This window comes from Argiope bruennichi, chromosome X1, assembly GCF_947563725.1.
Source record: "Argiope bruennichi chromosome X1, qqArgBrue1.1, whole genome shotgun sequence".
Taxonomy (NCBI): domain Eukaryota; kingdom Metazoa; phylum Arthropoda; class Arachnida; order Araneae; family Araneidae; genus Argiope; species Argiope bruennichi.
The window spans coordinates 8,334,118-8,351,685 of record NC_079162.1 but is presented as its reverse complement, the minus strand read 5'-3'; the positions used below and the strand labels follow the sequence as shown (position 1 = coordinate 8,351,685).

General features: G+C 29.2%; 1 protein-coding gene across 1 annotated transcript in view; it reads right to left on the bottom strand.

The window, feature by feature from the left end:
- The window catches only part of LOC129958460 (glycogen phosphorylase-like), a 75,142-nt gene that overhangs the window by 11,470 nt on the left and 46,104 nt on the right, over positions 1 to 17,568 (bottom strand). Inside the window, exons 9-10 of the mRNA XM_056070954.1 lie at positions 15,857 to 16,003; positions 8,268 to 8,431 (exon numbers count right to left, since the gene is read on the bottom strand). Coding sequence (XP_055926929.1) covers positions 8,268 to 8,431; positions 15,857 to 16,003 — 311 coding nt within the window. The remainder of the gene's footprint in view (positions 1 to 8,267; positions 8,432 to 15,856; positions 16,004 to 17,568) is intronic.

Genomic DNA, 17,568 nt, shown 5'->3' with positions numbered 1-17,568 from the left:
AGAGGGGAGGGGAAAATGGAAAACTGGTCCTTAATTTTTTTTTTCTTCTTTATTGTATAAAAATGTTTTGGAAGTATAAATTTCAAAAACGATAGTATGAATGAATTTTGTAAATTTTTGTGGCAACAGTTACATATGTATCAAACCGTATAACGAAAATGCTGCCCTTCTCTTTAAAAAAAAATGAAAATAAATTACAAGAGACATGTGTACCGATAATGTATCAAACAGGTTGGATTCTCGTTTAATATTATTTAAAGATTATAGAGCATTTTGTTGAATGTATGGGGAATTTTAAACGAACACAAAATAAAAAAAAATGAAAAGAAAATATTAGCAATACATCCATTTCATCATTCATATGAAGAATTTAGTAATCCATGTTCATAATGTTTAAAAAAAATGTTTTACAGAAATAATAGCAATAACGTCCTACACTTCATAATTCAACAAAAAGACCCCTGAGACGAGGGGAAAAAATTATTGTAAAATAATCAAAATATATTGATTCAGAATTATAATAATGGGCAAGAAAGAATTATTGTGAAATGCCTTTTTAATTAAAATAAATTGTTTTGGAATTGTAATAATGGGTCAATATTTTTCATCCAGATTTGAATATTAATACTCGCTCCTGTAAAATGACGAATAAAAGGGGGTGGTGAATAGCTGTCTCTATATATATCTTAAATAAAACAGACCCATTAAAGCATAAAATCATAACAGTAACAGAAGCTGGGATTTAGTTAGGTTGCCTTTTCCCATAGTATGCAAAAGCAATTTCGGTAATTATGTCGATAACTTGTTCTGAAAAAATTTTCGGAGAAAATATATGTAGGACTGGGTGGGACAAAATGCCCATTTAATCCCATTTGGATCAGTGTCTAGGGTACTGATTTAAAAAAGAAGTAACATTTAAAGAAAAACAGATAATTTATTTACGGTAAACAAAATTAAAAGGGCATTAACAATTAGGACGGGAAAGGTTATTTACATTAAAGTTAAAAGAAAAATATTTAGATGGCACCAAGGGCGAAGCCTAATACGATGTCTGCCCATAGCAAAATTATGCGCCGCCATGGCGCAAGATTATTAACCACACATCGATATCAGACACGAAGAACTCTCTCTCCTTCCTTCTCTTCTCTCGAGCTAATGCCAACAGCTCGCTTTTTCAAATTTATGGTCATGTGACTTAACACTTTGGATTAGTAGAACCCATGGTGCCATCTATTACAATACAATAAAACTAAATTGAATTGGATGCGTTCAGTATAACAGTGGAATGGTGATGGCCACTAATTAAATCTCTACAACTTGGCCAGTCTTGATAGAACGATGACCTCATCGTTGTTTACTTATTGGCACACAAGATTGACATTAAATTCCACTCGGCCAAACTGTTATTAAAAGAAACAAATTCAGAAATTCACTTTAAACACGTTGATTCTTAATAGAGAGACAAGTTACACTAGTAGTAATAATTTGCTAAATACATCACTGGAAAAAAAATGTCTAAAATATAAATGCACAATTTAAAGGAAAACACAGTTTACATAGTTGTTGATAACTCAGACAGAAGCTCACTATAAAAGGAAAATATAATGGACGGAACATGGAAAAAAAACAAAAAACATGGGTTCATTGAAACAAAATTATGTTAGAAGAGAAAAAAAAATTACATAAAAATGTAATATATTACAGAATAATATACAGTTATTAAAAATCACCCTGATTTCGTTTTATTCAACCTGATGAGTAAATTTTCATCAAATCAGCTGACGACGTGGTCAGATTAGGACCTTCAAGGTTGCCTATTTTCTCTACGTCGTACCTATCTCTTGGCTTTACTTATAATTTTGTATGATCCCAAAAATCTAGGTCTCAGCTTTAGTCCAGTCCCGAATTGAGTTCGTTGAATGGCTACCAAATCCCCTTTCTGATATACTGGAGCTTTCTTGCGCTTTTTATCATAGGTCTTATTTTGGGCCTGTATATTCTGAATGTTTGCTTTGCGTCTTGCCGCAGTAGATCTCTGTTCTTTTCATAGAGCTGATATAAATGGAGGAAGCTAGTCGCTTATTTCTAGTCTAAACAAGTGTACGCAACATGAGCGAAGTTACGTGTGAGAAATCTGGCCTTTTTTGGCGCCATATCGCAAATCTTGGCATACTCAAAAACTGCACCGCAACGTTTTGTTTCCCGGCATTGGGTCCGGTAGGTTTTGATTTCCGGTTATTTCCTGAATTATATTTATATATATTTCTTTTAAAACCAAGCAAACTGATTTCGAAAATAATGTTTTCTTTTTTACATCAGTAGCCGAGTTTATTGATTTAAATTATGTTTACTTTTTTACCTTGTTTTTGTGCATTAATTAAAAGTGAGTATTTTTCTTCTTTAAGTAAACATTTTCTTTTCTTTCCCCCCAAAACATCTTAATTTTACATTACATGTTCAAATACTTTTATCATTATCTCATGCAGATAAAAAAAACTTTATAATAAAAGCAGATTATAAAAGTGACCCAGGTCTTTTTTTTCCCCTGAATATTCTGAATAATATTTATTTTTGCATAAAAAAATGAAAAAGATATTAATTAAAACTTAAATTATTTTGAAATAATTTAGAAAGAAAAAAAAGCAACGCTAGCTCAGAATCGAACCCAGGTTTCCAGAATGCTACGCCAGTGCCCTAACCACTACACTACTCGAGCAGGCGTTCTGGTAACCCATTATTAGTATATAAGCTAATTTGAAAGTTTTAAGGTTGACTATTGTCTTAATATTTTCATTAATAAACATTCTAAATGTATATATCATTATACAAAATCTCATTCCAAACTCAATTTTAAACCTCGTGCCTTCTCCTTGTTAATATCAGTTTTAAATATTTCGCTTCTGGTTTATAGTGTTGGCGGTAACTTTGCTTCTAACTACTGCAGAAACAAAATTAAATCATTTTTGGAATCTTAAATGCGTAGATTTAATAAAAATTATTAAGGAAATTCGAGATTTTTACGAAAACGGTGATTTTAGGGTATGTGCATATCGCAAGTTATTATAATAAAGTTAACATTCAGACAAAATTTTTATCTGTAAAGATAGTATTTCTTTCTTTAATAGTTTATCTTTAGAATATCCACTAGTTTCTTATTAGATCTTAATTAAAATTTATAAAAACATGCAATTATGACTAGCACATTTATGAAATTTTACTATATAACATTTTCAATAAAACGTTTTAGTTTCACGATTTCATTCACAATGATTTAATATCTTTTACGGTATAATACGATTCGAATATTTATGGTAAAAAAACATATTGGAAATAATAAGGAACTTTATTTACACTAAAATAAATACACAATTATTAATCGGTCAATAGTGTTTTTTTATCCTTACCAATACGAATTACCAATAAACAATTGTATTGGCGAGAAAAAAATCACGCCAAGCACTTGCAACACATTCGAGATTAAAATAAAGCAAGTAACAAAATATAATGCAGTTACATCAGTTTAAATGAAACTTAATAACAAATTAAATAAATTTAATACAATAACTAAACCAAACTATGAAATATTATTCAGTTTTAACACCAAAATCACTGAGTGATGGAGGTTACGAAATTTTAAATTGACTTAAAATGGATATAAACAGAATTTGTTTATTGTACATACCTGTGGAGTGATACAGAACTATCCTTAGAAGCTTTTTCTATGCATCCAATGGCACAGCAATAGTTAACCATGGCTTAAAGAAGTTTTAAAATCCAACAGTTAAAAGCGAGAAAAAATCTGCCATTGAAATATAATGGGGAACAGAATACGGTTACAGTGAACAAATTCTGTCCCAAAGTCACGTGATTTTATCTTGTCCTACACCAAAGTAGGGTTGCACTCCCTCTATTAGTATCTCAGCTCTATGGTTCTTTTAATTCTTCTATTAATTCTTCCAACAGTAAGTCTCGTATTCGGAGATCTTTATTCTTCATAGTGGTCCCAATTAACAATTCAAAAGGTGTCCACTTATTACTGCGGTTTGAGGTACTGTTAAGGATTATCTGTAGTCTGTCTATATGCATGGGCCATTTTGTTAAGTCATCAATTGACAATTTGGTCAAGACAGGTATGAGTGTGCGATGTACTCTTTTTACTTGGCCGTTTCCGCGAGGTACTCCTGTTACTGTTTGTAGATGTTGGATATTCTCGTCGATACAATAGTCACTAAATGCTGTAGAGGTAAATGCTGATCCTCTATCAGTGATTATTTTCTTTGGGTTTCCAAACGTTTTCTGTTGTCTTAATTTGTCAAGTGCGTCCTCAGTGGAAGTAGATTTGACAGGGTATAGCCAAGTAAATTTAGTAAATGCATCAATAACTGTTAGGATATGTTGATATTTCTTGTTCGTGGATGGCATAGGACCTATAAAATCGACATGATAGATACTTAGTGATGTATCTTCTTTAGGAATAGGGTTTAAAAATCCTTCTTCTCTCTTTTCTTATTTGCTAATATACATGATACACAGTTCAAGATTACATTTTGTACTCGTTTGGTTAGGTTTGGAATAAAGAATTCTTGCTTGATGATTTCTTCGGTCTTAGTTGTTGAAAAGTGTCTTTTTTCATGTGCTAATTTGATTAATTCAGTTTGCATGTCCCCTGGAACAACTATTAACTCACGACCATTTTCATATTTATATAAAATTTCGTTTCTTTCAAAAAATTCTTGATTAACATTGCCGCTGATGGCTGATCTAAAATTTTGGACATTTTCATCTTCTTGCTGGGCTCTTTTCAATCTTGCTGTAATAGTTTCGTTTGATACTACCATTACCGGACTTCTGCTTAGAGCATCTACATGTTGCATTCTTTTGCCTGGTCGATGAATAATTTCGTAGTCAAATTCTTCTAAAAGAAGTGCCCATCTGGCTATTCGAGTGACTAAATCCTTTTTATCCTTAGTCTTTTGGAAAAGCGGAACAGCCTGTCACAATCTTGAAGTGATTACCTAAAAGGTAGGTGCGAAATTTCTTAAGTGCTGTGACAATGGCGAGGACTTCTAATTTATAGCTGCTTTACTTTTATTCCGCTGGAGAAGTGTTTGAGACATGTATTGGACAGAATGCAGTTTTTTATCTTCGCCTTCTTACAGTAAAATGGCTCCATATCCATGTTGACTTGCGTCCGTATGCAATTCTGTTTTTCTTCCTTGTTGAAATATATTTAACACTGGACCTTCTGTTAATATTTTCTTGAGCTTTTCGAATGCTTCCAACTGCGGCTGGTTAAACACAAATGGAGTATCCTTTCTAGTCAGGTCACTTAATGGTTTTGCTATCTTTGAATACTGGGGAATGAACTTGCGAAAATAGCCGGTTAGGCCTAGGAAACTTTGAACTTGTTTGACCGTTGTCGGTACTGGAAATTTTTTTACTGCTAACGTTTTTGTTGATGGACGAATTGTCCCGTTTCCGATGATGTGGCCTAAGAACTCTACTTTTTTCTGCAGAAATTAACATTTCGGTAATTTTATTTCTAAGCCATATTTGGAAGCTACTTCAAACACTTTCTTTAACTTTTCGAGCCCTTCAATTTTGTCTTTAAATGGAATTATTAAGTCGTCCATGTAGATTATCACAATGCCTTTACGCATAAGTTCTCGGAAAATACTGCACATATACCTCTGGAACACGCTAGGACTAGTACTCAGACCGAAATGTACCTTGAATTCGAATTGTCCGTCAGGAACAACAAAAAATGTGAACTGTTTACAGTTCTCGTTTACGTCGACATGAAAAAATACGTTTCTGAAATCAAGGGTAGTTTATACTTTAGCTTCTTGGAGTTTATTCAAAACGCCTTCTATTAACGCCAGTGAGAAAGGGTCTTTGACGAGCTTTTTGTTTAATTTTCTATAATCGATGCATAACCTAGTAGTACCATCTTTCTTCACTAATACAATTGGACTAGCGTACTCAGATGAGTTGGTTCCGATTATACTTGTTCTAACCATTCGTCGATTTGTTTATTCACTGCTTGAATCTCTGGAAATATGTCTTCTTGCAGATTGGTAGACTGGAATGTCGTCCGTTAAAATAATTCACATGGATACATCCGTAGTTTGTTTTTTCTGGCTTGTAACTATTTTTAATACTTACAATTAATTTTAATAGTAAGCAATGATAAACCTCATACAACACTCATTTTTAAATAGCTTCTGCATGAAAATTGCTGTATTTGTCATAGTTAAACTATTTCCGTTTCTAATTCAAATTTTATGTAATATAAAATTAAGGAAATGCATAGCACAATAAACAGAACGATGTAAAATGTTCTATTCTAGAAGACTTGCATGTCTATCAAAATTTGAAAAATAATTTGCTGAGGAAATAATCAAAAGGTAGCAATAGAAAAATATTTAATTGAAAATTTTAGCAACCATCAACACCGGCCAACTAACTGGTCATCAAAGACGGCTAATAACAAATGAATAACAATCATTAGAATAGATTGATTCAAGGGAAAATTCATATTAAAAGCATGAATAAAAGCTAAATCTATCAAAATAATATAGTTGGACGATTTAAAAAATAAATTTATGTGAAGCACATTATTATAATATAAAATAAATTTAAAAAGAAAGTAAATTTGGAAAAAAAACCCGAGGAAAAATATTGGACTAAAGAAAAAAGCGAAACAATGAAAATGGATTGCATTTTAGTATTAAAGGAGAAATTTTTATTTATCAAATACTAAAATAGAATTTGCACCCGTGCTTTTAACAGAAAAACAATACTAGAATTACTCATTTGATATACCAATGAAACTGATTTCGTTTTCATTACTGAATTGCAAAACACAATTAAAAATTAGGCATAAAACATTTTTTAATTGCTGAAATTAAGGACAACATAGCATGGCAGCTAGACCTGGTATCATTTAAAATACTGATGAAAATTTAGTGTATTCTAATTGCAATAATTTGCAGAGTAGCAGCACCAGTACAGCGTGCATACTAAAGATTTTTCTATCAAACACGCTTCATGATAAAGTGTATGTCAATTTTTATGAATTTTATAAAGTTGCATGCACCCTAAAAGTCAACTCAAGTATTCAGTGAAATATTTTTAAAGCGGAAAATAATTAAGAATGGATTAAGAAGCTCGTTCTCTAAGGATAACTAGGAATCCTTTATATTGCTTTCGTTTAGTTTGGTTTGGTTTGATTGTGGGGTTTATTCGTGTAAGAGACATTTGGCTATATTGCGCCAATCACATCTTTTACAACTGAAAGGGAATTATTAGATGACTTGGATACATAAATAATTAATAAAATGGGTGTTGACTTGTCCTTCAAGAAGTACAGCATATGTAATATATTTCTGTACATTTGGGCTGTTAATCTTCCATAGTAAGAAATATTCAATTGGGAGATAGTTTGCACTTAAACTTGAGATTTAAAAATCTAAAAATAACGATATAGTTCCAACATATCTCGTTTAATACGCCTACGAAAAACTAGTTTAAAATCCAATATTAATTTGAATTTTTATTTGAGATTCTTAAATATGTATAATTTGTATACTGTAAATAGTATATCTAAAAATTTTGATTGCGAACAAATATTTATCAATTTCAAGCTAGGTCCGTTAACTGAAATACACGCGTAAGCATTTCAACAGAACACTAAAAATTCATACAGTGAATTTTTATAAGTCTTATTAATATAAAATTCATACAGTGAATTTTAATAATCTTATTAATAATAATTAATAAGATAAACTATTAATACTGAGAAATAATCATCAGATTGAATTAAAAGGCATGTTATATCGTAATGCATAACATAAAACGCAAAAAGAATTGGTAACCATGAAAAACCAAATAAATGCGACCTGGAATTATTCAATACTTAAAAATTGCTCAAAAGACTTCTCTGGCACGACAAGAATGAATCTTACAGAATACTTTACAAAATTCGTATGGAGCTGATTGTTGCGTTTTGCTTTTAAATTAGGAGAATTCACTACATTGTAGAAAATTTAAAGCACCAGCAAGACATCTTTGCATCATTTCTATTAAAGATTTACCTCGCCGCGATGCAAGTTTAAAATACTACTACTTACTATTAGTTCCGTAGGATTTCCTTAAATCTCGAATGAAATGAAACGCCTTTGTTAGGCCTGGCAATGAAATTCAATTGAAATCTAATCAGTGCAAATACAAAACTGAAAAACTCTTCTATCAGAACATATACTTACACGTCTTTCTTGAGAATCTCTGAATGAATTGCAGCAACACCATTCACAGCATGAGAGCCGATTATCGCCAAGTGAGCCATATTTATGCGCTTTTCGCCATATTCCTCAACCATAGACATTCTTCTGAGTCGGTCCACATCACCAGGCCATTTTTTTGAAACTTCCTAAGAGAACATTTTTGAATTTTGAACCACTTTTAATAGAATGCATTTCATGCTTCTAAATAAGTGAAAATATGTTCATTAAATTAATACTTCAGAATATTTTACCATGAATAAGAATAAAACAATACCGAATAATACCTTAAATTCTTATTTACTCCAGCTTAGTAAATAGGCAAGGAACTACATATCGCTAAGCTTAAAAGCACGGTAAATTTCTATATAACGTTCAAAAACTATTTCTTAAAAACAAATGGAAAAAAAACCGTTCCTATCTTCACGGAATAATTTTAAAGTTTTAATTAAAATATTAAATTGTAAATTTCATTATGAAGAATGCAATTCAATTCTAAGCACACATTGCCACAGAAATAAATGAACTATTAAAAGTTATTCACTGTCCATCATACATTAGGGTACCAGCATTTAAAAGGAAATACGGTCCTTAAAACTCTGTATGACAAACTTAAGTGGTTGTAGACAAATTCAAATATCCACCAACTTCAAAATTTCCCAAAGGTATCAACTTCTCTCAATGACTAATAAATCTTAAAAAAATTAAGCCGTGTGTATATTGCGATAACAGACTATTATATAAAGAGACGCCAATTATTTTGCCTTTCCACACAGAATTCATCTGCATATTAAACTAGGAAAGTTTCATATCGGCCGCTGGCAAATGACAATATTTGATTAAGTGGTTGTATAAGTCATAAATGCGACTGGCAATTGATTATCTCTAAATACATGACGAATATTTATTCTTTAAAAATATTTGAAAGATTAGCAGTTTTAACAGAGTTGGGTTTAATATGATTTAATTAAAATTTAAGTCAAATTACAGTGCTGAAATTCAAACGTTTTTAGGAATGTATTCAATAAAAATGAATTAATAACAGTTTAAGAAATTTTTTTATAAAATAATTCAGATTGGATAACAAATTTCTTAATTTAAGCATAAAAGTAGATTTTATAAATATGAAAAAGACCGGTTTTTAACACAAAATGAACATTTTACATAAATGAAATGTTTTGCAAATGACAATTTTCGTTTCCGAGGACATGGAACACAGAAAAAAAATCTTATCAAAGTGAACAAGACATCCAGTAAAAGGGTCTTTTCCCCTCAGTGAACTAACAATTTTGTTGTTCTATTTTAAAAACATTTCTTATCAAGAGCAAGATTATGATGAAGTTACAACAAAACTGGCTATACATTTTTTAACTAAAATTTTTTAATCCCATTTGAAGATATCTATGAATATTACTGATTCATCGTATTTCTAATGCTTTGGACAAGAATTTCAATTTTTTGAGATATTCCATAGTATGTCTTCAGAAAGTAAGTAATAGAAGTTTTGATCAATTTCGAATTTTATATAAAAGTGAAGAAAAAGGATTTTCAGTAAGCATACGTATTTCAATGACAGTTACATTATTTGAAAATAAACCAATGATTGTTCATGTAGATATATTCTTAAAATATTATTGTCTCTATACTACATTCGTTCCTTTCGCTAATTCTTAAATTGAGAATTCAAGTGTTTTTAGAAGCACGTTTTAATCGTAAAATTTTAAATAGAGAACAAAATGCCAAATTTAATGTTGATAATTAAATATAAAATACTGCATTACAAATATTAATAACTTCTTATTCGAAATATATTATGACGGAAATTTTCCGAATTTATTGCTATAAAAAATAATTTTTAACAAATTTTTATTATTAGTGTAATTATTTTGATTATGTTGTATTTATAATTTCCATTTCATTCGTTGCCCCCAGAAAAAAATATTAGTGATTAATTACAAATCTTGATAGAATAAAACATTTTTTCCATTTAATTTTGGAATTTTTTTTCTCTAAAGATTTTCTTTGAATTTATAAAATAAATACATTTTTATCCAGATGTTACCAAATGATATGGTTACAACAGATATTTTTTTTTCTTGCCGAATAGACAATGCCAAAATAGTTACCTTATAAAAGATTATCAACGTTACATTTTGCAGTACTTTTTATAGATAATTACGAAATAAAATAATATCTATTAAGTAAATGCCTAATGTATTCCAAATGGCACATCAGAGAAGTAATTTCTTTGTAATTTGGGGGACGCTTAATCAAACGATTGTATTACAGCAGGGAGAGGGAAGGAACCAATGGTCATGAAAAATTACTAGTAGAAATGATCCGATATTCGGTATTACAATTTCTGTCAATTTCTTAAAATTAATCAGTGTTGCTCTTTAAATAAATTAATGAATATAAAATATCGCAATTTTTTTTAATCCAGTTAATTCAATTATTTATATTCGCAAATTCATTTTAAAATCGAATTAAAAATAAGTAAATTTCATACTAGGCGAAAATTATTAGTCAATAAATGAAGTTTTTAAAAATAAACGTTCTTATTCATCCATGACATTAGACAATAGTTTATATGCTCATAATTTGAAATCTTTCTAGAATGTAGAAATCTATCATTGGATTATTTTAAATTAGACACTTGACTAATTTTGAAGAAGTATGGCCGCTGTTTGAAATTTTGAAGTTGTACACTTCAGTCTACAGATTGCGTTTTTTCAGAAAATCAAATCTTAGCCTCAAATTCTCGGAAAAACTTATTTTGCTTCAACTAGTTTTGTATAGCAGTATAATAAATATAACCAGAATAAAATAAAATTAAAAAAGACCTTTCTTGCCTGTAAATATACATAAGTAGCATAAAATTTTCTAGACAATATCGATAGCAATACTAACATAAAAGCATAAGTAAAATGATTCCGAAATAGTAAAACTAATCGAATTAAAGGAAAGTGGGAGCGATTTGGCTAAGCAGACATTCAGATGACAGGATACAATTCGGAAATAAAAAATCTGTCTGACAGAAAAATTTAGATAAACTACACAGAAATGCAAATACTGCAAATTTCCATGAAAAAAAAGAAACCACAAATTATGTGCTAAAGATCATTACATGCATACATATTATGATTACAATGAATAATACAATACATATGTTCCTTGGTTTAGCTGCTTAATACCTCTTTCGGTCGGTGGGGAATGTCTCAGGACCATTCAATAGCAGATTTCCGCACAGGCGTAAGAGGCGGTTGCCTCGTGACTTGAGAGCTGGGGGGGGGGGCAAAATCTATATCGATGATGAATCGACAAAATTTTTTTTTTCATTGTAGATTTGCTCACCCCCCTCCCCCTCTTTACTCAAAAAAAAAAAAAAAAAAAGAATCCCATTGAATAGCAAAAGAGTCAAACGAAACTGGGAAATAGCTATGAATGGAAAAACCAAAAATAATTTCAAAAGTTGTGATATTTGGGAAATTTCCAAGATATAAAATAATGCAAAAAAACCCCCAAAATATCAAAACCATTTGTTATAAATAAATTGCAATACAATTAGCAAAATCATACGATTTAAATATTATTATTAACTGCAGGAGATACGGCATTTAGATCATCCCGGTATGCCGTTTTTTTTTTTTTTTGTTTTTTTCCTCCGGAAATAAATGAGCAACTGTATTTTATTTATTTGATTTACAAGGTTAGTGTATTCGAATGCATTATAATTAAAATGAACTTTGTGTCAAATTTTAGAATATATCACTTAGAATTTATTTCAAATTTGTTAGCAGATCTGTGCGATCTCCAATTTTTCTTTTCGGTGGATGACTCACAAGTCAACAATTCTCAGTTAACATAAGAGAGGTGAGGGGAATGAGCCTCCTTTTACAAGAAATGTCAATGCCATTCCCTGCACGGACAAGAGGGTGCGACATTGACCTCACCCTTGACTTTAGGCCGAGGGGATGACATTGTTTTGTAGATTTCTGTGCATTTTCGTTTCCTGTCGTCTACATTTCCATTAAAGAATTTTATTCTCACGAGATTTTTTTTTTTTTTTTTTTGCTCAGTTTTTGAAGATGCCAGCTTCTGTGCACATTTTTGAAGTATAGAGACAAACAAATGCAGTAATTTAAAATTAAAAAGACAATTTTCTCCCCCTATTATAAATATTTATTCAACTGTCATTTTTTTAATGATTAAAAGTGAATTCATTGTATAGTTTTCTGCATATGTTGATTTAAAAAAATGGACGTAATTTATAGCAAAAAAATAAAAATGAAATGACAAATTTAATTTTATGGCTTGCCATTTTCTTATTAATTTAATATTTTAAACGAAAGAAAACATTGACGAATTCTTATTTTAAATAAGGAATATACAACTATTTGAGAATTCTCCCAGTTGAAGTTTTCTGGGGAACAAAATACTTTGAGACATTAGTCTTATGATATATTTCCAACGAAGAGAAAACCAATAAAAAAATACATTTCATACCACAGATTCTTCAAAATATATATTACAAAAAAAAGTTGCGAAAATGTTATTATTTTAGAATAAAAGGTCAAGTGAATGGTATTTATTATTCAATAGAGGAAGAATTACTGTTAGCTAAATACTGGAGTTTTTATTTAAACGAGCTCAGTTATGGGAATATTAACATTTATTAAAGTCAGATTTAACAATTAAAGCTGTTGATTTAACCTTTTTTTAATACGTTCGTTTGTTCCCTCCCCCCCTCATTCTAGATTATAAATGTTTTTGCTTCGTCTTTTCCCCCTTGCAAATAGTATTTAGATTCGTGAACGGGGAGATTTGACAAGCATCTTTAAATCTAGCGAATCATATTTAAGTGAGGAAAGATCTTCATTCCAGAAATTTTGAAGTGTTACTCTCTTTAAATGTAGATTAGATAAGGTTATAATTAAATTCATGTTGGGTATAAATAGTCTGTGTTATGTTTGTCGCGTTAATATTTACAGCATTCAAATCAGATTGTCTTGGGAAATTTAAGAACTGCCACAGTCATAATTTAAAGCGAACAGTTTATTCCTCGAACAAAAAATGCCTAGAGAAGAATGCCATAGGAAGAAATTACAAATACTTTAACTGAAATAAGTAATAATGAGAATGAAAAAAAAACTATATAAATTAGAGGTTAAAACATTAGATGAACATGAAACTGCACTACTGACTGTGATTTGGAACAAACTTTTCCAAAGAATAAATTGCGCCAGCAAATATTTGCAAGATTTTCAAGCAAACTTACGAAAAGGCTCATCTCACCTTGAATCTTTATCAGATTTCATACTAGAAGTTAGGAAAAACTTCCAAGATATTGAAACTGAAGCCAATCAGATTATAAATTATAGGAAATATAAAGTTATAAAAAAAAAGAAGAGAATACCACTTTGACGAAAAGAGGAAGAAACTTGCTTCCACGAAAAATAATTATTCATAATTCATGCTCATAACGTAATATGTGATATTTCAGAAATTTCTCAAAGGAGCACTATATATAATAATATTTTAAAGTATTTTCAAATTTTTTATGGCAACTTAGAAGAAAACGCTTTTAACATTTGCATAACAAACTTAACTACAAATTTGGTGATGACATTGAAATACATTTCGAAGATGAAGCACAACATTTTATTAAATATGCAGAAAAACGAAAAAATTTCAAACCCAATATGTGTAAATTGATTGTGGATAATCTACAATCAACATTTTCCAAAAATGAAACAATTAAAAAATTTTCCTCACTGTGCCAATTTGCAATGCATGCGGAGAGATATCGCTTTCGGCTTTAAAACGCATCAGGAACTACTCACGAAATACAATGAGTCATCCGAATATAAATGAACTTTCACTATTATTCATTGAAAATGACTTAGTACAGGGAAAAGAATATGAAAAATCATAAATTTTCTAAATTAAAAGCAAGAAACTTCATATTTTAAACTGTTTATGGCGTTCAATACCTGTTTCTGTATTTGTAGAAATTTTATTTCCATTATTTTTGGCGTCTGTTTTATCATTTATCATTTTAATACTATATATTTTTTGTGCCTCTCCAGAATTTTTTTAAAAAGTATTATTTAGCATTATAATTTGTATCATCACCATCCAAAAATAAAAACCCAATTTTACTTTACCAGAAAATATGTGCATGAACTAAATTTAGGATATCAGTATATTTTGAGATATATTTTTGTTTCGTTATATTAATTTGGAGCTCAATGCCTTTTTTTTTTTACAATTTATAATATAACTTTTCAAGAACAAGACTTTTTAAAAGAATAGGTGAAAAAGTTATTAACGATCTGTTTTATAGAGTTTCAATTAGACAATATTTTTAAGAACATCTTAAAATTTCTCAAAGTATTTTTATAAAATTACCTTTTTTTCAAATTTTTAATTTTACTTTTCATTATCAGCGTTGTTAATGGAAAATGTCATTCAATATTTCGGTCAAAGGATGTTGACACTGTTTATATCAATTCGAAGTTTGGAAGGAATGTAAAAAATATTTTCTCTTAATAGTTACTGAATAAAACTCATTTTTAATTTATTAATTTTTTTTATATAAAATACCTGCAACTTTTTTTTTTATCTATTTGACATATACATATAATGCAGGAATTGTTAAAAAATAAACGCAAAGTTAAAATTAAAAGCTTATAAAATTTACTTCAGATTACTTTTTTGTTAAGAATAGAATTTATCTAGAAGGGGGCCTGAAGATAATGTAGTGCTTGTGGCCTCATGTTGTCAAAATCCGATACTGGAACCATTGACTAGGCTGCCATTATTTCCCTAGGTTTGAAGTTTAATTTTCTCCCACAATCGATCCGGATAGCAGGACTTCAAACAGGTGGAACGCTACTGTAACTGGCTTTACTTCAATTGAAAAACGCAACTATTTATTCTATTTTTTTTGTATAATCACTAATAAAAAGCATTTAAATGATAAAAACAGACTTTATTTTGAGGCATTTAGACAAAATTTAAACTTATGCTATAGTTTTAAATAAAATTTTAAAAAACGTTTCAATTTTAATAAAAAATATTTAATTAGAATTTCCAACCTAAATCTAAAAATTCTATGACAAATCAAATATATTCAAATCGACTTAAGTGACAGCATTAGTGTAATCTGTCACAGAGAAAATGAATGAATTTGCATCATTTTATATTTGTTCGATTACATATATCGATTTTTTCCAAATGAAAATCTAAATTTTTCTCGCTTTTATCACAATCCATTTGATATTAGAAATTACTTGGATTTAGTGTTTTATTCCTTTTCTTCGAAAGTCTTTTTTAAATTCCGCTTCTGTCTTTTAACTATGTATTTAAGCATTAATTTATTCAAAACAAATTTGGACAATTAATCAAGCAAAATCTTATTTTTGATCAAACATAACCAAAAATGTAGTTCAAACTTATTTTTAAAAAATATATTAAATGTTTATTTTAAATTTTAATTAACCAAATACTTTTATAATTTACAAAAAAAAAAAAAAAAAAAAAACGGTATAAGAAATATTTTCGATACTCACATCAAGGAATCTTTGATTGATCTCGTACATAATCTGAAGGTGACGAGGAAGGAGATATTCTAGCATACTAACAGGCCATCTTTCAAGAGCCTCTGGTAGAACAGTGTGATTAGTGTAGGCACATGTCTTTTTTGTTATTTCCCAAGCCTGTAACAAATTTCAGATGAGGTACGGTAACACTTCAAGAATATAAAACAAATAGATTAAAAAATGTGAAACTTAAAAAAAGCGGCTTTTATAAACGAACTGTGTACAGCATTGTCTACTTATTAAACACCAGAAACGACAGAACTGAAAGATTTGCATAATCCGGACATAAATTTGTTAAACAACCTTGCTTATTCTTAGCTTGGTAATCAGAAAATTTTAAATTTTTATAATATGTTTAGTGATTAAAAATTTAAGTTGTTTAAGTGTTTAGACCAAAATAAGCATTCAAATTACTCTAGTGTGTACTGTAACTCTTAAATACACAATAGATATCACTTATCTTATATAGTTATAATATACAATATATAAAATATAATCGCAAGTTTCTTGAAAACCACAAATTCATGGCAAATAGACAATCAAAAGTAAATTTTTCACAACTTTAAGATATAAAGGAAAGAACATTATACAACAAATTACTCTTTGCCAGTTTTAGTTTAAAATGCGTCGTTTTCTTCTGCTACACTTAATATTTGAATTAAGAACAACTTATTAACACAAATCGAATTTTTGTGGCAGCTTCAAATGAGTCAAGCTTGCTTTTAAAATTATTTTACATCATTCGTTGATATAAACATGACTTGTTTTGATAGCTCTGAGGTACAACTGCAAATATATACACATATAAACTACCATTAGATATTAATGATGAAATAGAAAGGAGAAACAAAAGATACTTCTCAACCGAATTCATGAAACAAGATTTTTTCCTTTGAGAGCCAGACAATGATTAATGGAAATTCAGATTTAGTTTCATTCCAATATAATTTTTTAAAACATTAAGAAAATTATTTTTGTTCTTTATAACAATTTCGATAGTCTAAAAAATAAAATACGATTTAATTCTTTTCTTCAGTCATTTAAATAATAATTAAAAAAAAAGATTTAATTCTTTTCTTCAGTCATTTAAATAAATAAAAAAAATTTTAATCTAAAAATTATTTATAAATCATACAATCGATATATATTATTTCTCTCTAAAATATACTTTGTGATGGAATTATTCTCAATCGTTAAAATTAATGAAATGCCTTTTTTTGTAATGTAATTTTCACTCGCTTCTTGATGCGGTTGAGTTTCGAAATTGAACACACATTGGTATTTTCTAAAATTACACGCAATTTTTTCAGAATTTATTAATTAACCTACCAATTTTCTTAAATTTTATTTCCATGTACATAGTACTTACTACCTAGTAATAAATTTGAGACAAATTTTACGAATTCTTAGCATATGTGATAATGACTAAAAAGTAAAAGACAATTCTAAAAAATATATTTCATAACTCACTAGTAAAGGTGCTTTTTAAAAAGTACTTTTTAAATTAATTTTATATTCTGGGTGAAAGTTGGCTGGGAAACAAGTACTACCGAAATTTGTTTCCATTTAGGATCTGTACTTCCTAAAGAAAACCATGAAGACACCAGAAGTCTTAAGACAGTTGAAAAGTTTATATGTATAACCAAGATACAAATTGGTTAATTGGTTAACAACTTGTTTAC